The 23,213-nt window shown below is 41.4% G+C and overlaps 1 protein-coding gene across 3 annotated transcripts in view; it reads left to right on the forward strand.

Annotated features, from left to right (window-relative positions):
• Window positions 1–22,632, forward strand: part of rab3gap1 (RAB3 GTPase activating protein subunit 1) — a 30,847-nt gene extending 8,215 nt beyond the window's left edge. For all 3 annotated transcript variants that reach the window (XM_054601306.1, XM_054601304.1, XM_054601305.1), the window contains exons 10-25: window positions 571–652; window positions 799–867; window positions 1,415–1,488; window positions 2,179–2,271; window positions 2,506–2,678; window positions 5,771–5,878; window positions 6,211–6,383; window positions 6,745–6,799; window positions 8,237–8,584; window positions 9,343–9,480; window positions 9,995–10,222; window positions 10,308–10,404; window positions 12,136–12,239; window positions 15,144–15,259; window positions 15,710–15,812; window positions 22,125–22,632. In XM_054601306.1, coding sequence (XP_054457281.1) covers window positions 571–652; window positions 799–867; window positions 1,415–1,488; window positions 2,179–2,271; window positions 2,506–2,678; window positions 5,771–5,878; window positions 6,211–6,383; window positions 6,745–6,799; window positions 8,237–8,584; window positions 9,343–9,480; window positions 9,995–10,222; window positions 10,308–10,404; window positions 12,136–12,239; window positions 15,144–15,259; window positions 15,710–15,812; window positions 22,125–22,358 — 2,195 coding nt within the window. In that variant the 3' untranslated portion in view covers window positions 22,359–22,632. The remainder of the gene's footprint in view (window positions 1–570; window positions 653–798; window positions 868–1,414; window positions 1,489–2,178; window positions 2,272–2,505; window positions 2,679–5,770; window positions 5,879–6,210; window positions 6,384–6,744; window positions 6,800–8,236; window positions 8,585–9,342; window positions 9,481–9,994; window positions 10,223–10,307; window positions 10,405–12,135; window positions 12,240–15,143; window positions 15,260–15,709; window positions 15,813–22,124) is intronic.
• The last annotated feature ends 581 nt before the right edge of the window (window positions 22,633–23,213 follow it).

The following is a 23,213-nucleotide window of genomic DNA, read 5'->3' on the forward strand; positions in this document are numbered from 1 at the left end:
AAGACCAAAGCAGTCAAATGAGTGCATTACAACATCAATGTAACGACTTCAGACCGTACTAAAGCCGTAGTATTGAAAAACAAGAGTTGTCTTTTGGAAGAGCAGCACAGCGCCCCCTCCTTCATGAGCACTTTGGTTTCTCTTGTTTACGGGTAATGGTGACAGAGCTGCCGAACTAATCTGAGTATTCATGTAGGTATGAATGAACGTGTAATATCTGAGAGACACAGACACTATTATGTGTTGAGTAATTCTTAGTTGACTGTCTTTAAACAACGACCTACCTGTGTTTAAGGTGTTTTATAGTGTACATTATGTGAGTGCTTTTTTAGAATCCTAAAATTGATTGAAATACAGTTTATATTTTGAAGTGACTACATACTGCATACATGTTGCACACATTTCCCACTGCCACCTAAAGACAGTTTATGTGCACCGGGTATCACGGGATGATGTCACAGGGGATAATGTCACACTGTCTCATGTACGCTGTAGCTCCCTCAGTGTTTCATGCTGCTTGTCCCTTATTGATCTCCACTATTGTTGTGTGTTTGGATTGGCTCTCTGCAGACTTTGACACACTGCTTGGAGGTGAAGTGGGAGGGGTGGAGTTTGGGAAGCTTCCATTTGGAGCCTGCGAGGAGCCAATCAGGTAAAGGCATTTTAACTCTGATGACAGTACATTCCAGAAAACGTACAGTACACTTCAAACAACCCAAATGGATATAAACATATGAATACATTGTGTTACAATGAATCGCTAGATCACTGTGTTTTCTCTGTTTTTGGGTGTTGTAGTGAGCTTCATCTTGCAACCACTTGGCCTCACCTGACGGAAGGCATAGTTGTGGATAATGATGTGTACAGGTAAGGGTGTCCTGGTTTCTCTATCTGGACTGTCTCCGCATTAACAGTAACGCTTTGTTTTTATAGATGGATAGATGGATACTTTATTTGCTCTTCCTAGCAGCGGTAGATGAATAATAATTCCTTAGCCGATCTGCTAATAACAAACAAATAGACTTGACAATGCAGGACACTTATTCATGGTTTGTCAAAGATTTCATATTGTTTTCTAGAAAAATCAAAATCTGCATCAAAAAAATAAGTGAAAACCTTGTAGATTTCAAATGTTTGCTGTGTTACTGTGGCAGTTGAGTACACTGTGGCAGCAGCCACAGCATATGATGAGCAGTCAGCCATCGAGTTGTTAGGTCTGACACAGTGTTTTCTCAAAACACTTTTTTATGTGCTTCAACAGAAATGTATCAAACACATGGAGACCTGTTTTTGCTTTAAGACCTTGTCTGTGTGATTAATAGTCAGAACAGCCATAATTTGGACAGAAATGTAGACCAGCAACAGGCTTTGTGATTTAACCAAATATGCTCCCCCTCTTTGTGTGACCCGGCAGTGACCTTGACCCACTCCAAGCCCCTCACTGGTCAGTTCGAGTCAGGTCAGCTGAAAACCCTCAGTGTCTACTAGGTAAGATGAATCCTTTGGTGTCAAGTAGATATTCTTCCCTAAAAAGTGAAAATAAGATGATAATGTTTTACATCATCCTGTTTGAAGAATGTTTTTAAAGCAAGTGTTCTGTGATCTGCCTTACCCTGTCTTGTTTCAAGACATTGAAGTATTCCAGCAGCTAGGAATGAGATGGAATTATATCAATCCAATCACCCTTTTTTTCCTTTTAGCTTGTTTTGATTCATATATATTTTTTATTTAGTATAACCGGCCAAACATGGCACGCACTATTAAGTTAGACCTTTTTGTAGGAGTCTGCTAAGTTAACATTCAACTGGTGTCTTAACTACTGACATTATAACACTTAACTGCACCGCGTTCGGACAGTGAGGCCTTAACTAATTAAAGTAAATCATTAGAATTAATTTTGTATCACAGTTCCCAGCCCGACTGGAGTAGCTGGAGCACAAAAATCATCCAACTTTGGGCAATTGCTCTTAATGCTCAAATTCTTTTGTCATTTGTGCTCCTTTTTATGTCCACTTCACAAGTCCTACCCGGTGCCGTTTTTGGGGTGAAAAGAATGTTTGGGCAACAGCTACCTTGGACAGATGCAAAATCAGAAACTTTGTCAGTTTTAGAATTTGAGCGCCATAATTGGTGCAAAAATGTTTGAAGGATTTGACCCATCCTTATCTTCTTATGTAGGGGACTTGCTGGCAGAGTTCTTTAAGCTCTGCTGTAGGAAGGAGTCCACAGACGAGATTCTGGGAAGAGGATTGGCTGAAGAGGAGGGCAAAGGTCAGTGTGCACTGTTTCTCACTGGAATGTCATTAAACAAACCACAATCTAAAGCGTGGAGTTACCACCTCTTTCACTGGTGTTTATGAAATGTTTGCATAGAGCCTCTTATTACTCATCTTCACCAGTCTAAATGCTTATATTGCCTCAGAGATACACAATTTATACAGTATCAAATATAAGACAGTAACTGCTTAGTGTTATTGTAAAAAAAACTGCTGTTTTTTCTTGCAGAAAATAATGACATCAGCTCTGCTTTATCGAAGCTGACGGAGCCAACCGCGACGGTGCCCATCTCCAAACTGTCTGTCTCCAATATGGTGCACAGCGCCCGCAAGCACATCCGCCGCCGCAGGCGCATTGATGAGTCACCACTCAACACTGATATACTCAATTCTATCCTTCTGGTAAAGGGTTATTTCTGCATTTGGGATTGTAATATTATTACATTACTCTAAAATGGCTAAAAAAGTATCCAGCATCAATGCATTCATTTTCATCCGCCTATCCAGGACGTTACACATATTCCAGCTCTTCCTGGGGAACCCTGAGGCGTTCTAATTTAGTTCGCTTGTATCCGTAATCTCAATCTTTGGGTCACTACCCAAAGCTCATCACCATAGGTGAGGGTTGGAAAATAGATGGAGTGGTAAATAAAGAGTTCTACCTTCAGGCTCCGTCTTCACCACAACAGTTTTGTGCAACACCTGCATCACGGCTGAGGCTGCACCAAACCGCCTGTCCATCTCACGCTCTATGTCACCCTCACTTCGTGAACAAGACCTCAACATTCTTGAACTCCTTTGGCTTGGGGCAGTAACCCACTCCCAACCCAGAGGGGGCACTGGGAACCATGGCCTCAGCCTTGAAGGTACTGACTCCCTACCGCTTCACACTCGTAGCAGTGACACCTAGAGCCTCCACTAGACACTGAAGAGGGGTGTCATCCAATACACTCCAACAATGTCCAGAGCCTTCATTGTCTCAGGGCAAATCTCATCCAACCCTGGGTCCTTGCTGCTGAGTAGCTTGGTGACTACCTCAGCAACCTTTGACAGGGATATAGTTAAGTCTGCCCCTGAGACTCCAAACTCTGCTTCCTTCCAAGAGGACAAATTCAGAAGTCCCTCAAAGTGCTCCTTCTTTCTGTTTTGACAACTTGTAAATCACTTGTTGACAGCGATCAGCTGTGAAATTGATGCGAATCAGGTCTGTTGGTTGCATTTGAAATGTTTGATGAGACAGTAAAGTTTTGTCTAAAGCAGGCTTTGACTTCTGCCCCCTGCACAGCCCCATGGAGCACGGGCAGAAGTCAACGCCGTCACCCCGGGGAAAAGGTCCTATATAGGATGCTGCCAATGTGACAGCAGCAGGCTTTTCCTATATGCCAAACCCCACCCCTTGACCCCTTAAGCCTGCTTCTAAAAGCAAACCAGATCCCAACCTATGACTGAATCCGACCGCACCCTTGTTGGAACCCCCCCCCACCACCTGTGACCGAAGCAGGCTTTGGCCCCGCACGAATGGTCACGACTTTCTCTGGAGCAACAAGGCCTTTGAAAAATCTGTATCTTGCTTGTGTCAACTTTGCACATACAGTGGGGCAAAAAAGTATTTAGTCAGCCACCAATTGTGCAAGTTCTCCCACTTAAAAAGATGAGAGAGGCCTGTAATTTTCATCATAGGTATACCTAAACTATGAGAGACAAAATGAGAAAAAAAAATCCTGAAAATCACATTGTCTGATTTTTAAAGAATATATTTGCAAATTATGGTGGAAAATAAGTATTTGGTCAATAACAAAAGTTAATCTCAATACTTTGTTATATACCCTTTGTTGGCAATGACAGAGGTCAAACGTTTTCCTGTAAGTCTTCACAAGCTTTTCACACACTGTTGCTGGTATTTTGGCCCATTCCTCCATGCAGATCTCCTCTAGAGCAGTGATGTTTTGGGGCTGTCGCTGGGCAACACGGACTTTCAACTCCCTCCACAGATTTTCTATGGGGTTGAGATCTGGAGACTGGCTAGGCCACTCCAGGACCTTGAAATGCTTCTTACGAAGCCACTCCTTCGTTGCCCGGGCGGTGTGTTTGGGATCATTGTCATGCTGAAAGACCCAGCCACGTTTCATCTTCAATGCCCTTGCTGATGGAAGGAGGTTTTCACTCAAAATCTCACGATACATGGCCCCATTCATTCTTTACTTTACACGGATCAGTCGTCCTGGTCCCCTTGCAGAAAAACAGCCCCAAAGCATGATGTTTCCACCCCCATGCTTCACAGTAGGTATGGTGTTCTTTGGATGCAACTCGGCATTCTTTCTCCTCCAAACACGACGAGTTGAGTTTTTACCAAAAAGTTCTATTTTGGTTTCATCTGACCATATGACATTCTCCCAATCCTCTTCTGGATCATCCAAATGCTCTCTAGCAAACTTCAGACGGGCCTGGACATGTACTGGCTTAAGCAGGGGGACACGTCTGGCACTGCAGGATTTGAGTCCCTGGCGGCGTAGTGTGTTACTGATGGTAGCCTTTGTTACTTTGGTCCCAGCTCTCTGCAGGTCATTCACTAGGTCCCCCGTGTGGTTCTGGGATTTTTGTTCACCGTTCTTGTGATCATTTTGGCCCCACGGGGTGAGATCTTGCGTGGAGCCCCAGATCGAGGGAGATTATCAGTGGTCTTGTATGTCTTCCATTTTCTAATAATTGCTCCCACAGTTGATTTCTTCACACCAAGCTGCTTACCTATTGCAGATTCAGTCTTCCCAGCCTGGTGCAGGTCTACAATTTTGTTTCTGGTGTCCTTTGACAGCTCTTTGGTCTTGGCCATAGTGGAGTTTGGAGTGTGACTGTTTGAGGTTGTGGACAGGTGTCTTTTATACTGATAACAAGTTCAAACAGGTGCCATTAATACAGGTAACGAGTGGAGGACAGAGGAGCCTCTTAAAGAAGAAGTTACAGGTCTGTGAGAGCCAGAAATCTTGCTTGTTTGTAGGTGACCAAATACTTATTTTACCGAGGAATTTACCAATTAATTCATTAAAAATCCTACAATGTGATTTCCTGGATTCTTTCCCCCCACTCTGTCTCATAGTTGAAGTGTACCTATGATGAAAATTACAGGCGTCTCTCATCTTTTTAAGTGGGAGAACTTGCACAATTGGTGGCTGACTAAATACTTTTTTGCCCCACTGTATATCTCTCACACTGCTACACTCATGTTGGATTTTTGTTGGGGCATGCATCTACATGTGCATACTGTATGTGTTTATGGAATGTATGGCATATATCTGTATCTTTGTCCTGTGAGACTGGAATGTGTGAAAGCTTTTAAAACAAATTTCCCTCTGTGACAATAAGCACATCCTCCTTTATGGCCAAATGCTGGTTCAAACCAATATTCCATATTTATGATTGGCAAGATATTTGGACACTGACAGATTGGCTTGCAATTTTATATTTAATGTTTATCTGTTGTTGTTTTTTTGTCTCAGTATCTCTTCCCAGATGCTGCTGTGGATAAGTCATCAGATAATAGCAAGAATAAAACTGTTCAGCCAGACGCCTGTGGGAAAGATGAGCAAAATAAAAACCCCGACCATGTACGTGAACCCATTTACCACTAACACACTGTGACAATTTGGCCGGGCCAGCCAGCCTGTTTGGAAATATAGATTGTATATGTAACATACTCTATCAAACACTGCAGAACCATAAAAATAACTAGAATTATTGATAAATCATACTAAAATGGCCATAACAAAATATTGTACAAACATTTCGAAAAGTGTTTCCAGAAATTTCCCAAGTAATGTGCAATCAACATAATAACCATGAGTTAAATGTATTTACCTACATTTGATTCCTGCTCTGAATTCAACTTTTACGCATGTGTATGTATGATCCCTCCTGCTGTCTCTCCCCCGCTGTCCAGAACCTTTTCCTCCAGCTGAAGTCAGCACCCAGCGACAGTCTCACCTACCGGCTGGCTCTGTGTGCGTGTCTGGTCAACTACAACCATGGCGGGCTGCGTGCTGTTGCCCACCTCTGGCAGGAGTTTGTCCTAGAGCTGCGCTACCGCTGGGAAAACAACTACTTCATCTACGGGTGCGTTCAACGCCCCCGGGCTGCTCGTAGGCTTGTTTATAAGGGCTATTGCACCTCACTGATGGTTTCACATTTGAGATCTGCACCTTAAAAAAACAAAGCCACACCCACCTTGGTACCTTTCCTATTGTACAAGAAGAAGCTGTCACTGTTGTGATGCTGATCTTCTTGACTCACATGAATAATTCATTTACACAACCCACATTGATAAAGTACAGAAATCCAAGTGTAATCTAAATACAAACCACATGCAAGGTCGTTCTTTTATCAAGGCTGTACTGGATGTAGCAGTTTAAGAACTAGTTGACATCGTGTTCTCTGATATCTACCTCATCCTCTCCATTTGCTCCCTGACCTGCAGACTGGCTGGTGGACCTCCTGATCTTCGCTGTTGTCTTTTGCATCAGAAGCTCCAGGTAGACATTCGTACAAAACTCACACGGTGTGTTTAAGCCATAAGTGTGATGGAAATCTTAGAGCTAGTTCCCTCGAGACAGAAGAAGTTTCAGCAGACCCAGTTGTCTTAAGAAGTAGCATTTATTGAAGCTCGATGGAGGAGAACAGTAGTATACTATTAGAGTACTGCTACCACATTCTGAAGATGGTGTCCTTGAGCACAGTATTTAACCCTCCCCAGACCAGCTAAGTTCTGCTATATCCAAATAGGGTTATTTCTAAATCAGCCTGGCATGTGTGAGGATTCTATTGGATATAAGATCTAAACAAGGAAATACATCTACCTTTGCTGTGTCAGCAACAGCATAGCCTCTGTACAGTCTCTCTTATCCAGCGTCTCCAACCAGACGCCAGCCTGTTGAGTCTAAACCGAATACTGAAGGTTTCTAGCTGACCTCGGCCTACAGGCTGTCAGAGCCAGCTCTGCCTTATCAGAAGCAGAGAGGGAGACAGGCGAAGAGAGACGGACAGTTGACCTGACCTGTGAAGCCCTGTCTTAAGTTACCTTTAACCTACATGAGGGAAGTTTAACATACAAGAAGGAAAATTCCTTGACAATAAGGATAGATGAAATTATTCAAAAATACACAAAACTAATGAAGGTGCAATCTGTTATAACGCTTTTTGGGGGCTTTCTAGAATTAAAACAATTATATTAAATATTAACTTTAATAAATATTGAAGTTCCTTTGTTCACAATCCTTTTAAACCAGGAAAACGATGGTGGGTTAACTGATCTAGTCTCATTAACTGTTTACCCTGAATGTTGGGTATTTCAATTCTAATCATCTAATCAAAGGGCAATCCAGGCAAATCATTTATGTATAAATCCAAAAGTAATCTGATTATAATAATGTTTATTTTACCAATGAAGTAAGCGTATGCTGAAAGTAATTTGGGGAGATTTTGGCGCAGAAGAGAAAACCAGGCAAAACAAAACCAGGAGCACAATATAATCTGTGAAATGAACCCACAGCCAATACTATGTCAACAGAACAAAACAGAATGCAGTCTCAGCCACCATTCTGAGTGGGCTTCAAAAACAAATCATTTATTTTATACAGAATATTCCAGGTAAATGCAACAAATGTAGAACTGCAAAAACAAAACTGTCTGGATTAGTTGAATGAAAACTTTGCATTTAGTTTGTCATATCACAGTAACGCAATGTTAAGTACTGTGATATGAGTCTAAGTAGCAGCAGAAGTCTCCCTCTGAATATTTAAACTATTGATGCACACTGAATTAATACACACATAAATCCCTTCAACCCTTTCTCTCTCTGTAAAGGTGTGTACTGTCTGAATGAAGCTGTGAGTAGCCATCCCTTTAACAGAGAGATGAAGACAGCAATGTTAAGTGTTCCGTGTCTGAAAAGGGCTTATGTTCTTGTGTAGATGCTGAACTGCTGCATCGAGAGGAAAAGGGCGAGAGATGAAGCTCGGAAGGTGCTGGATGGGAGCAAAGAGAGAGAGCGCAGGGTGTCCGGCAGTAGCCAGAACAGCCGCCAGAACAGCCGCCCCAAACCAGAGTCCACATCCGGCCCGGCGAGGGAGGTGTCCCCGGGGAAATCCTGGGACTCATGGAGCGACAGTGAGGAGGAGTTCTTTGAGTGCCTGAGTGACCAGGGTGAGATAGAGGCAGAGAAGGATGGCAGTAAAAGTAAAGCAGAGGGAAGGCTTCATCCCTACAACAACATTACTCTGCTCAACGCTACAGAGCCTCTCTACGTCCCTGTCACACAGGTCAGGATCTCTGTCCACCTCATTCACACACATATTCATGGAGGAAATAAATATCAGTCAGTTAGTCATTAATACAGATGTATTACCTACAGTAGCATGTATTATTAATTTATTCAAAATATAACGTGTTGAGAAATAAATGACACTTGCATAGAAGTGGTAATGAAGGGTTATAAAAAGAAAATGGTGATAAAAGAAGTAAAAATACCTGTTTTTGATAGGGTTAGATTAGACTAATATTAGACAAAACTAATATTCCCTTTACAGCCATATACAGTAGTGCTTTGGTTATAGTAAACACACCTCTAATACATTTCTTAGAAATATTCTGATATGATTTTTTATTTCTCGTTTTATTTCACTTCCTTTAAATGAATGTTGATGGTCAAAATATTCAAGATTTTAGCTACAGTTTAAGAAAAAAAATGTGAAGGAGGTCAGGTCACTTAAATTCCTTTGTACCTATGAAAAGCTTGGAGATACATCACTGATCAGTTATTCTAGAGCTGCTGCTGCTCCCATACTGGCCTCCCCTGGGAGAACCGCATCAATCTGGATTAATAAACATCAACAGTGATATCAGACAAAAAATTCATCCCCAAACTGGTTATTAGACTTCCTCACAAACGGACCCCAGCACCTCCTCCATTTTAGTGTTGAACGTGAACATAATGAACAAATGTAATGAAGTAAATCTACTACAACTGCATTTTATGTGAGGTATGGTAACTTTGTGTCTGTGTGTGTGGGATTTTCAGGAACCTGCTCCCATGACAGAGGATCTGTTAGAGGAGCAGTCAGAAGTTCTGGCCAAACTGGGCACGTCAGCTGAAGGAACCCACCTCCGTGCCCGGATGCAGAGTGCCTGTCTGCTCTCTGACATGGAGTCCTTTAAGGTGAAACAGGAACACATGAACAAGTTCAATCTACTTGTGCACACATTTAATGTCAGCTTATGTGTACTGCACTGTCATACCTAAGAAAAAGTTCACCATTAATCGTAAGGTTGGTGTGTGTGTGTGTGTGTGTGTGTGTGGGTCTGTGTGTGTGTGTGTGTGTGTGTGTGTGTAAATGTGTAAATGTGTGTATATATATATAACTATATATATATATATATAACTATATATATATATATATATAGTATATATAGATATATAGCACATCGTACAAAGTTTGAAGCAGACACAAGAAAATAAAAAAATTTTATATATATAAAAATAGTTATTTTCTTGTTATTATGAGATACAAAATTATTTCAATTACATTTTCTTTCTTTGGTGGTGAATATATATCCTCCAGATCGGGGTTCATTACATGGCTCTTGAGAGGATTGATGGTGACGGACATGGATGTGTATCCGATCAGTTCACTTTGAACACAGATTGAAATCCGTTTCCTGTCTCTCCACAGGCAGCCAATCCAGGCTGTATTCTGGATGATTTTGTGCGTTGGTACTCCCCTCGGGATTACGTGGAGGAGGAGGTGGTCGATGAGATGGGTAACAAAGGGGTGAAAGGTGAGCTCAGTGCCAGGATGAAGATCCCGGGCAACATGTGGGTGGAGGCTTGGGAGACGGCCAGGGTTACACCTGCACGCCGCCAGAGAAGACTGTTTGACGACACCAAGGAGGCCGAGAAGGTAGTTATATAAATGTATGGGATGCAACTGAGATGATGCAGCTGAATAGGGGAAACTAACACTGGGCTTGCACTTGTCTTTCCAGGTTCTACACTATTTAGCAGTGCAGAAACCTGCAGACTTGACCCGCCATCTGCTGCCCTGCATCCTCCATGCTGCTATCCTCAAGTTGAAGGAGGAAGGTGAGTTAAGGTTGCATTAATTTCAACCAGTAGCGCTTCAAGTTGAAAATCTTTGAACTTTTCAGAAAAGTACTGTTGACGCCAGTTTAATAAATGAAGGAGAAGCTTGTTTTGTCTGTGTCTGTCCGTCTTAAACTTTATAATTCCAACCCACACTATCATGACAAAGACCCAAACTCCCACTTGTAAGATATTGGTCGGGCGGACGCTGAATGTTGCTGTTGATTGTTGTGCTTTCATTGCCGTACACCTTGTCTCTCCTTGCTCTAACGTTTCGGCTGATTGAGCGGGGACAAGCACATCGTACAAAGTTTGAAGCAGACCTCCTACGTTTGTGGTCATGGTTAAAGAAAACAAAATCAAACAAACAGATAGTAGCTTTGCATAACTACCAACTCGTCGCCTTTCTTTCAAACTTATCAAACTGTCAAATCCAAATAGACACTTTCATATGGCAACCAGAATGTGTTAATGTGAACAGCGTCCCTCTCTAAGACAGGATCCTGTTTGACCTCATGTTTCTAATGAAGACATCTTTATGCCTCCACGTGGGTGACAGCTGTGACCAAAGGCCTCATGTTTTCAGGTTGTCTGTCCGTCTGTCCTAACATCTGTCTGTTCTTGTGAACACCATATTTTAAGAACACCTTGATGGAATTTCTTTAAATTTGATATAAACGTCCACCTGGATACATTGATGATGTGATACCTCTGAAAACACATTTTGACTTTAACTCAAGAATTGATAAGCTAATTATGATAATTTCAGAGCGATGACGATATGGAAAAACATGGATGTTAACTGACTGCTGCTGCTGATTGGAGTTGGCAGGCCCGACTATTTGAAAGTACTTGAATGACACTTTATTTAGTTAGAACGTAGTGTACTAACAGTTTATTTATATTTATATTTAGCTGGTGTTTGTAAGGGGTCTGTTTTGTTTTGTCATAAAACGGTGTTTCTCCCATGATGCGAGAAGCAGATCTTATATTACTTGTGTGTAGGACACAAGAAGTGTGGACCCTTTATCATATAATATATTTTGTTGGAACAGTATTTAAAGTGGCCCTATTATGCTTTTCCACTTTTCCCCTCTTCTTTAGTGTTATATATATATTTTTGTACATGTAAAAGGTCCGTAGAGTGTAAAACCTGAAGTCCACGCCTAAAAGGAGTTACCCTCCCCCTCAGACACACTGCTCCTGAGCTGCCTGAAACGGCTCCATTGAATTCTCTCCTTCACTTCTGTAACTTTATGAGGTCACAATGTAACGGAAGTCATGTAAAACTCCTTCCGGCTAGTTTGGCCCTCAAACAACAAAAGAGAGATACGGAGCTGAAGCCCCAGAGGAAAAGTATTTTGAAATGTGAAACGTTGACCAATCACAACAGAGCGGGCTAGTTAACCAATCAGAGCAGACTTTGCTTTCCGGAGGGAGGAGCAAGCGCTACAACGGAGCATTTCAGAGAGAGGGTGAGAAGAGGTGCTGCAGGACAGCCAGGATGAGAAAAACAAGGCGCATTATGAGCATTAACACATGTAAACATGTTGTAACTGTAACTTGAGATAAAAATATGCACCTGAAAAAGAGCATAATAGGGCCTGTTTAAGGGAAGGATGTCCGACGTGGAGGAATCAGTCCATATTCTCCATACCTTAATCATCTTACAACCTTGGTCATTGTCTTTTCCTTCCCTCCTCTGTCTCCTCTGGATCCCCTCACTCCCAGAGTCAGTAGAAGACATTCCATCAGTCAAAAGGACCATACAGCAAGCTACGGGTCAAGCCAGCAAGCTGCTGCACCCCCTCAACCATGACTACAAGAAGTTAGAGGTCAGTGAACTCCCCAAGCTGCTCAGTCCTTTTAGGATGAGACATATGTACGTCTCTCACTATTTCTTCATTCATCTCATGGTACTCAACTGAATGTAGACCAACGGGTGACGCTACATCCAGCTTACTACACAGTCTTGCTCTTTCCTCTGCTTCATACCATCTTGATACTCAATCCTCTCTTTAATCACAAGACATGAAAAAAATCGATACAGGCATGCACCATTTGGTTGCACTAACCGGCTTCTTAGTGAAAAAACTAGCTTGCCACTGAAAATGTTACCAGATTTTTTAAAGTATTCACTTGGCCTGAATGTAACTGAGACACAGCAGCACCAAAGAAAAAGACTCAAACTATCCAAGCGCTGCTAGTTTATGGGTCCTGATGTTTAGTGAGACAGCAAGCAGGCTGTACAAATGATGGTCTTCCTCACAGGTCAGCTGTGTTATTTGTTAGTTTTAATGTGGTAATGATTTCCTTAGACTTTCTTCAGGCAAAAATCTTGAATTGGATGTTTTTGGTTCTCATGTCTATAAACACCCAAAAGGAATCCGAAACATGTATGAAAACACACCGACAGAAGGCTGCATTTAAAGTCAACCTGCTTTTGTTTCTGGTGTTTGTGAGTGTTTCAAATGTTGGTGTCCAACAAAGTTGTAGTTATAAAAACATTCAAGGAAATCATGGTGTGAAGTAATTTTGCTGTATTTTAGAGAGTGGCATTTTGGTATGAAGATTTTGGTAGGTCCACACAATAAAAATTGATGATGCAATCTAAGCATACCATGGATAAACCACATCAAGCCATACTCTAACAACCAATAAACTGCGCGAAGCTATTATTCAAAACCATTTGTGTTGAATAATAGCTGAAGTCCCTTTTAAAATAGGGTTGAGCATCGTAATGGTTCATTAACCTGGAGTCTCCATCCCACAGTCTCAAATATGCATCTAAAAATGCTGATTGAATTAGGTTTAATTTTTTTTACATGTTCATGCTTGTTGAACAGATGTATTGATAAAGTATTGGCTATTTACTCGTGAACGTTTTAATGCATTAACATTAATTAGCTAAGTCGAGTAATCTTCCCTTCACCTGGTTCACTTCACTGGTAGATGAGCAGCGTGATAATAAATTACACCAAAACATCAAAAAGTCTGAATAAAAAACATTGCCAACGTCAGCTTATCAATACTGCGGTTTTTAATAATTTAGAACTGGAGCTCGTTTAATACAGACTTTGTTTCCCATCCCTTACAGTTAGGTAATGGAAAAACGAAAAAGACTCTTTAGAGTCAGTGTTTGGTTTGTCCATTCTGGGCTGCTGTAGAAACATGGCGGTACAAGATGGCTGACTCTGTGAAGAGGACCTGCTACCTATGTAGATATACAGCCGTGGCCAAAAGTTTTTAGAATGACACAAGTATTGTTTTTCACAAAGTTTGCTGCATCAGTGTTTTTAGATCTTTTTGTCAGATGTTACTATGGTATACTGAAGTATAATTACAAGCATTTCATAAGTGTCAAAGGCTTTTATTGACAAAACATTAAGTTTATGCAAAGAGTCAATATTTGCAGTGTTGACACTTCTTTTTCAAGACCTCTGCAATTCGCCCTGGCATGCTGTCAATTAACTTCTGGGCCACATCCTGACTGATGGCAGCCCATTCTTGCATAATCAATGCTTGGAGTTTGTCAGAATTTGTGGATTTTTGTTTGTCGGCCCGCCTCTTGAGGATTGGGCGGCTGTGGCGTAGTGGAGAGCAAGGTAGCTCTCCAATCAGAGGGTCGGTGGTTCGATACCCGGCTTCGGCAGTCGATGTGTCCTTAGGCAAGACACTTAACCCCAAGTTGCTCCCGAAGGCTTGCCATCGGTGTGGACTGGATGTTGCATGAATGTTAGTTAGAGTCTGACGGTGGCACCTTGCATGGTAGCCTGTCATCAGTGTGTGAATGGGTGAATGATATGTAATATACTACTGATGGTAAGTCGCTTTGGATAAAAGCGTCTGCTAAATGACTGTAATGTAATGTAATGATTGACCACAAGTTCTCAATGGGATTAAGGTCTGGGGAGTTTCCTGGCCATGGACCCAAAATTTTGACGTTTTGTTCCCCGAGCCACTTAATTATCACTTTTGCCTTATGGCAAGGTGCACCATCATGCTGGAAAAGGCATTGTTCATCACCAAACTGTTCTTGGCTGGTTGGGAGAAGTTGCTCTCGGAGGATGTTTTGGTACCATTCTTTATTCATGGCTGTGTTCTTAGGCAAAATTGTGAGTGAGCCCACTCCCTTGGCTGAGAAGCAACCCCACACATGAATGGTCTCAGGATACTTTACTGTTGGCATGACACAGGACTGATGGTAGCGCTCACCCTTTCTTCTCCGGACAAGCTTTTTTCCGGTTGCCCCAAACAATCAGAAAGGGGATTCATCAGAGAAAATGACTTTACCCCAGTCCTCAGCAGTCCAATGGAGGATTAAGTTCATTTTCATGGCAAAGAGGTACTTTGCAATTAATTGCAATTCATCTGATCACTCTTCACAACATTCTGGAGTATATGCAAATTGCCATCATAAAAACTGAGGCAGCAGACTTTGTGAAAATTAATATTTGTGTAATTCTCAAAACTTTTGGCCAGTGATGTACATATACATATAGGTGATAATACATTAATGAAAATATAGTTATTCATATTATATTATAATTATATTATTACTCCCTACATGTTACACACTGTTACTTTAAGTATAGTGAACTAAAACTATAATATTGCTGACACAAATGTACAGCAAACAAATGTGAATCCAATGGAGCAGAAGCCTGTCTAATATGAACTTCCTCCATCGTCTGTTCTGACGCCATGTGTGTGGGTGTGTGACCTTTCTCTACCTGTAGGATTTCATCAACCAGTTGATGGCCATGGAGACGGCCATCACCAGAGCTCGCTCCCTCAAGGCCAAGTTTGCCAGTTGTGAGGGCAGGAAGGAAGAGGATGCAGAAGAGCTTGAGAAGTAAGTTACACTGTGTTTTATTTGAGCATCATGTCAGTCAGAGATGGAATATATGGCACACATTTTAAGTGAATTATAGTGAGATAACATTATGTTTGCTAACCTAGAGTTAAGTCTTACCTACTTAGCTTCAAAACAGTAGTCAGAGATGTCCAGAACTCAAATATATCAGTTGTCAGAAAATGTGGAGCAATGTGTTTTTACAGAACTTCAAGTATTGTTTGTATTGTGTTGTTGTATGTTGGGCCTGTGGAGGGAACTGGGATCGGTGTTCATAATGGCCTACATGTGGATATGATTGGAATGAAAGAGCATTTGTCAACTAGTGCAGGGGTGGCTTTCCTCCATGTGTACTAGTTAGTTGCACTGACCTATTTGCTGGGAGTAGCAGTGACATTGGAGGCTGGGGACGGGGCTCTTCTGTGACCAACTTCTGATGTCTTCCTCCAGGTTTGTGAGCTCCCTGCTGGAGGAACCAGAGGTGGTGGTGATTGGAGCTGGCCAGGGGCCGGCAGGCAGCATCATCCACAGGCTGTTTGTCAACGCTCAGAGGGTAAGCAGCCTCACTCTCCTGCTGCCTGTGACATAGTTCGACAGAGGGGTGGTCTCTCATGATGTGGACATGGTAGTAATCTTACCGTGTGACCAGACCAGGTATTGTCAGTCGCCATATGTTTTACATAGTAGGTTTAATTTCAAGTTTGGAAATGGAGGTAACATTGGGAGCTAATGACACCAACAGGCTGCTTCAGTTCTTCATGCCTGTCTGCCAGCCAACGGTTTGGTGGCATCACACCGCTGACTGTGCAGAGACAGGACTGAGACTTGATCTGGCTGCAGCTAGCACACCATGAGACCGCTTACTGATGCCACAGGACGTTCAAATTCATTCACATGCGGCTAGCATGAATATAGTGATGCATCGATCCGATCAGTGAATCAGTATCACTTTAAAGACATTATAAAGATCTTTGAAATATCATACCCCCACTCTTATTTGATATATATACGTACATATCCGTGCAATACACAAGCCTCACATTGGATTTCACCATCGTTTGGACTGAGTCATCCGCCGTGGCTTTGGTGGATCTCGCTTGTGGACATGACGCACTGTAAAAGAGAGCAGGTTTCATTTTTTACTGCAGAAAGTGTTTTCCATCTGATATTCTCACATCCCTCACAAAGTCAAACAAACAACTGTAAAAAGGCCATTTTTTTATAAGCACATTGTTATAGGGAGTTCCCCTTAACTCCTCTCCTCCGACATTTGGATTGTGCCTGAGCGCAATATCCTGCATCAGCTGAAGACCGCTCCAGAGTCCCCCTAAATATCAAGGCTCCCACGGTGTCGCGGGCTTCTTGAATGCTAGGTAGGGCGGGTCTGAAAGTTACGTGATTGAAACTGAGAGAATTTAGGATGCGTTTTCTTTGGGAACCAAATAGTGAATTTATTTAGATAATTCTCATTCCAGCTCTTATTGATTCCTTGTTCTGATTCTTAGCTAATTATTTCATTAAAAAAAGAAACCAAGAATGCCAGGAGCAACACATCCTTTATTTTCTGCACATTTCAGTTGCCACAACTTGTCTCCTCTGAGTCGAGCTTTGATATTGTGATGCAACTCCTTTGCATTACGATACATACATATGTGAATGCTTGTGAGGTAATGGGCAGCCAAGCAAACATGCCAAACGTGCTTCTTCTTTTTTTTCATCTACGTTTCCTACATTCGACTGTATTTTTGTGTTGTTTCTTCCCCTGCTGCTCACGTCAAGCTGGCTGACTTCACCAGTGACGAGGTAACTACCAGTATAGCTTTAACTACCAGTGTACCTGTAACTACCAGTATACCTCTACCCCTCAGCTGCCCCTCACTAACATTTCAACAGCACACACACACATACACACACACAGAAATATGCAAATGAGCAGATATGATGGGCTCAAGAAGTCTGTTTGCACTGCGAGGAAACCATTTTCATTCATTTGACAAATTTTTAGCTCCTATTGGAACATTCACAAATTGTAATATTGTTGCCTAGGTTGCTTGACAGCTTTCCATATTTACTCTGTGCAAATCCGTATTTATTTGGCCGTAGTTTGTCTAAGGTCTGTTTCAGCTTAAGTGGTTGCCTTTACCTGTTATTTCTCTTAAACCTTATGTCCAAAATTTTTTGGGATGTTAACACTAGAGCCGATCACCGTCTGTAAACTACACGGTGATGAGCTCACAGAAAATTAGCTCCACTCAGCTCTACAGAGCATCTTCTACCTTATTATTTTGTTGTTGCAGCTGGTAGACTTTACTTTCACCCATCTCGTTTCGAGCAGCTGTTTTCAGTGAAAAGGCTGTGGGCTAAAGTAAGACACTTGCTCGAAAATAAATGGGAACATCTGAAGAAACAGATATGTTTCTTCGGAGTTGGTAGAGCCAAAACAGAGCTGTAAGGAGAGATTAAACAGGTTGAGACAAACACCAACTGAGTGCTCATGTTGCTCTGTGTGCCCTGAATGTGTAGATGCAATGCAACACATTTGCTACATCAACTTAAGGTGATTATATGTCAATGTTGAGCTGACGGTTTCTCCTGTGGTCAGAAACAATGAACGCAGCTTTAAAGAGACACCTGTTCACAATAAAAGCATGAACCCTACTGTTGATTGAACATACAAACATACATACAGTAAATGTTAATCTTTAAGATGTGTACTGTATACCACACATAACCGTTCATAGGAGATAAAAAAAACCCTACAAGCAAGTCCTCCACCACCTGCAGTTCAGTTGCAAACACACCCACACCCAACAAATCTTAACAGAAATGTCTGTATTTTATCTTAATTTCCTCTCATATTTCTCCCATGTGATCTGCTCTAAAAGCAAGGCGTTTTTGGTGACATGGAGGTTTGCACAGCAAAAATATTATACCTGTAGTAGTTTTAGTCTTGTTGCTCCTGTTTGATTTCCTGTAGATCCAGCTCAGCTACTTTGTGTCTTGGCACTCTTCCTGGTTAACACTCCTACCACAATAGTAGATCTATTTTAGTAAGAAGCACACAGAACCAGAGAACCTAAAGCCACTACACATTGGGCCTCATGCAGCAACATTCTCTTTAATTTCTCTTTAACGTCAACTACAGATGCACCAAAAACATTCTCAACTAATTTAAACATGCTCTTACCATGTGTGCTGAGAGATGAATCCCACTTGATCATAAATTGGAGGCTTGAGTCCGATTGATTATTAATAGCATGGGAAACGCCCCCTGAACACCATTAGGAGCAGGTGTTTTGCTGTGTGCAGATACTTTGGCAACATGAGTGTCAGTATTGCTGTTACAGGAAAATCAAAGAGCATCAGAGAGCAGCATGTTAGCCATTGAGAAGCTGAACACACACAATATCATCCAAAGGTTTTTATAGTCTGAATTGGGATCCATGGACCAATAGTATTTCTTTAATAATCCAACCATTATAATCACTTAAAATACTCTAAATTTGATTGAAAAAAAACAGATGTTTGCTTGCGTTTGACAATAAGTGGACTGTGAAAACATGATTTTTTTTCTTATCTTGTTAAGAGTGTTCTCTGGTTAAATGTTCTCTTACCTAAGAGAAGGGCAACAATAACGAAACATCGGTGAATCCCAGAAATCAATGGGTATAAACAAAAATAAAGAGAAAATTAGTTCTTCTATCAGTTCCTGCATGAGGCCCATTGTTATTCATCCCTTTTCTTGGTATATGTATTCAGCTTCCCTGTTTCCTTCCTCCTCTGGGGAAGCCTGGACCCGTGGAGTTTCATCTTCACTTACAGTAGAATGCATTAGGTCTGAGGTAGACACTGAGTATCTTACCTGCATGCTGGTAACCTTGCTGTTATCAGGTTATTTGTATGTTTTCTTAGTATGTGTTTGTGCATGGAAAAATCATATCCTGGTAACAGGCAGTCTACGGTTTATTACAGCACACAATAAGTTTGACTTCCTTTATGGCCAGAGCCATGAAAACAAAACCACGTTGTAATAAACCATAGTTTCCTTTCAGCCCATGCTAGTTGAATTATTATATAACTGGGTTAATGTGGTATGTACACACCTGATCCAGGTATCTGATCACTGACTCATATCCTGCACATATAAGAAATAATATATAATATGTATATATATAATATATAATATATAATTCACACATTCAAGTGAAAGGCTGAAAGATGTCTTCACAACTCGTAGATTTTGGACTCAATCTGAAACGGACAAGTTGGAAACCTAACCGTACCCAACGTAAAAAATAACCAGGGCCCAATCCCATGTGACCCAAAGAGAGTCAGATCAAAGTAGACTGAATATGATTTGGGCCAAGCCTGTCTCAGGTTGTGGATCTGATCTTCAAAACCAGTAACCAAGAGAACCCATTAAGATCTCTACTGTTAGCAGACTGTTAAACTACAGCAGTATCTGTCCAGCCAGAACCCACAGTGCACAGCTTCAAAAGTCCAGTAAGTGAGGTTGTGGATGTCTTAAAGCGTAACTTCGGTATTGTTTTAATGTGGACCCAGTTTTATCATGTTTTTTGTTTATCTTAAGAGGCTCATGGAGACAACAATTTCTGAAATTGGTGCAGGATTGAGGCAGAACGCTACAGATGGTAGCATTTTTCCTCAATACTGGACCTGCGAGGGCTGAATTGCACAGCGTCAATGTAACGTTACATCGACTAAAAGTGCTTGTTGTTGCCGCTGACAGGCTTAGATTGTTAATGTAAGTGTCTGACAACATTATGCAAAGAACCCTACAGAGAAATAGATATATTGTTCTTTACCCTTAGCTTGCTTGTTAGTGTGAAACAAGTCTCTCTCCCGGAGAAATCTCGTTGTGAATCTGGATATGGGGCACCAACCGGTCCCACAGCTACCAAAGGAACACCAGCAGGCTCCAGAGCTTTGCGGCCTTGCTGCAGCTGGTTCACCAGCCTCCGGAATACAGGCGGACATTAACAGTCAAAGACCTCCTCCACATTGTCAAAATCAGCTATATTTTCAGCCATGGCATTGGGAATCCTTTAAGCTATATATGCTTTCTGAACTTCAACAGAACAAACATGTTTCCACCTTGAGTGAGACTCTTTCTATAATGATGTCACACTTAAAATAATAGTCAGTAGCAGAAACAAGCACTTTTAGTAGACCTCAATGCCAGTGCAGCTTGCTCTGATGCACATTTAGCTGCTGCCGTCTACAGTGCTCTCGCTCAAATGGACCAAAATACCAATTTTCTAATGTTTGTCCTTATTAGTAATAAAAAAAAACTGTTGGATGAAAAAACATCTATCGAGTCCAAACACTTCACCAAATCAATGAATGCTCCCCAAACCTTTTCAAACACATCCTTTTTCCTTGATACACTGGGTGAGTAGACATCTTGAGGAAGACTTAGAAGCATCTTTCCCCTTTTTTATACTTGAGCTGCTATTTTTTAGTGCCAGCAAAAAACGAAGATCTATCATTATTTGTTTCCGTATAATAAATTGTATTCTTCTGGATACTGCCCTAAAATAAAAGACTTAATGTTCATTGGAATGCTTTTAGAGATAATCTTTTCCACTGTATTTCTTACCTCTTCCAAGAATGCTACCAAGATTGTGTTGAAATCATTTGGACGTTATTTAAAGGGACTAATTAAAAAAATACATATTGGTTGTGGGTAAATGGCACTCGGCTTGTGGTGCTCAAACTAAAAGAAACACAAAAAAACTCAACAGCATTGTCTCTTTCCAGAAATCATGACCTGGTTATTGAAGATAATCCACAGACCTTGTTGTGAGCAGTTTCATGTGTGAACTATTTTCTGTCTATCCTATCAGAAATGAAGTGTGCAGCTATAATCTGCCAGCTCACCTAGCAGAACTAAGCTAGCTAACGCTACAGCTCAGCAGAGTAGGAACCCATTAAGGTTTGCATCCTGCACCGTCATGGGCACGAGCCTCTAGTCCACGAGTAGATGCATGCATCTTTCTGTGCGGTGATGTGGTTGACCATAATGAACCATATTATCCCAAGTCTTCTGTGCTTGTAATTGAGGAGAATTCTTTATTCATGTTCTTGGTGCCACTATTAGAAGCTGCAGAGGAACCAAATGCAGTCTCCTCTCAGCAGGTTTCCTCTCTATATACTCAGTTATTCAGTTGAGATCTTTTTTCTACATCCACAACAAAACAGAGTTTTATTTCTTCTCTCTCCATAGCTCATGACACTGCTACTTTATTTCCATTGTTGATGAGGACACCTCCTGGTACAATTGGCCAAATATTTTCTTGTTTATTCATTTGCAGCTAAAAATCCATTGAGACTCGTCTAAAAAGAAAACCTTGCTTTAAATTCCATACTTGCCAATAATATTTCTTCTTTAGTATAAGCAGGCTCAAGCCCTGTTGGAACAGTTTCAGAGATGTTGATTTAACTTTGTTAGTTTTCTGGATGCTGTAGTTTGTGGTGCTGTTGGATTGTATTGCATTCTACTGACACGTGTTTGTAATATTCTGTTTATTCACATCAAAGAGAGTAGACTAAATACAAGTATTTTATTTTGACTCAATCCCACATACACCGTTTTCTTTCAAGAAATACTAGAGCTTCACTACATTAGAGCTCCCAATGTTTAGTTATCCATCACTGGAAATATTTCAAATTAAAGTCTAAATTAGAAAAACAGATGCCCTAGTTTATGGTGTTAAAGATAATATTTGTTTTGCTCTTTAACTGGTGTATCAGGCTGCACTTTTACATGCACCCATTTTTAGAATCTTAGCTGTCTCCCTTTTCATTCCTGATGAGTAACATGTCCCCTCCGCTCCCCCCTCAGGCCGCCCTACTGGCACCACTGGACGAAGACTTTGGCCGTGACAGGAAGCTGACCGGAGGAAGCAATAAAGTGCCTGACTTCCCTTCTCCAGCGGGTCGGGAGATCTTGCTGCGTACATGTGTCCCTCGGCCAGCACCGTACTCCAAAGCTCTGCCTCAGCGCCTATTCTGTGTGCTAATGAGGGAGGAGTTCAGGCTGGCAGGGGCCTTTTCATCAGACACGTCCTTCTTCTAGGACCAGGCGGCCAGTACACAGTAATTCATGTGAAACCATGTTCACCTTGAAGCCACACTGCTGGAAGAGCAGACACCCGGGTGGCACTTTAAAATTATTTGGTTTGTTTGTGGGTATAAATGCTTGTCCAGTGAATGTGTCTATTCAGGCATGACATGTGTTGTCTATATAACTCTAGCCCACACACTAATGAGTATTGCCATCTGAAATGAGAGAGAGATCCCTTTATATTCCTTTATGTTATTTATTTGGTCCTCATTGCATTGTTGTTACTTAGTAAAAAGAAATAGAAGTGGAAAAGGCTAAAACTTCTCAGCAGCACACTTAACCTCCATGTTTGACAGACTGCTGAAATTTCACTGTAAACAATTGCAAATCAAGCTTTTTTTATAATGAGGGGACATAAAATGAGAGTTTACCACATTTCATCTGTAGAAGAGATAGACGTGAGGGGGCTCGGATGACATCGGCTCATCCTCACTCTGGTCAAACACTACACACTCACACATATAGTTCATATAGACACGTCTCTTCCCTCCAATTTTGCCCTTCCAAAACACCGTACCAGAGTTTACACGCAAGATTTTGGTCTCATGTTGGAGTAACTTTCCAAAACAACACAGTTTGGTTGTCTTTGGAAAGTTCTGAGATGGTATATAATCAGTAATACGTCAATAGAAGTGATACATATTTGTCTTGTCCCCGGATAAAAAAAAAAACTCGCCCTGGGACTTTTTGTGTCTGTACGTTCTGTGTGGAAATGATTTTAAGGAGCCAATCTTCTGTCCCCTGCAGCTCTCTGTGATAGCTGATCACAGAATACCACTGCTGTCATTGATCTGTATTTGTGTTTAT

This window comes from Anoplopoma fimbria, chromosome 7 (genome assembly GCF_027596085.1).
Source record: "Anoplopoma fimbria isolate UVic2021 breed Golden Eagle Sablefish chromosome 7, Afim_UVic_2022, whole genome shotgun sequence".
NCBI classification, from domain to species: domain Eukaryota; kingdom Metazoa; phylum Chordata; class Actinopteri; order Perciformes; family Anoplopomatidae; genus Anoplopoma; species Anoplopoma fimbria.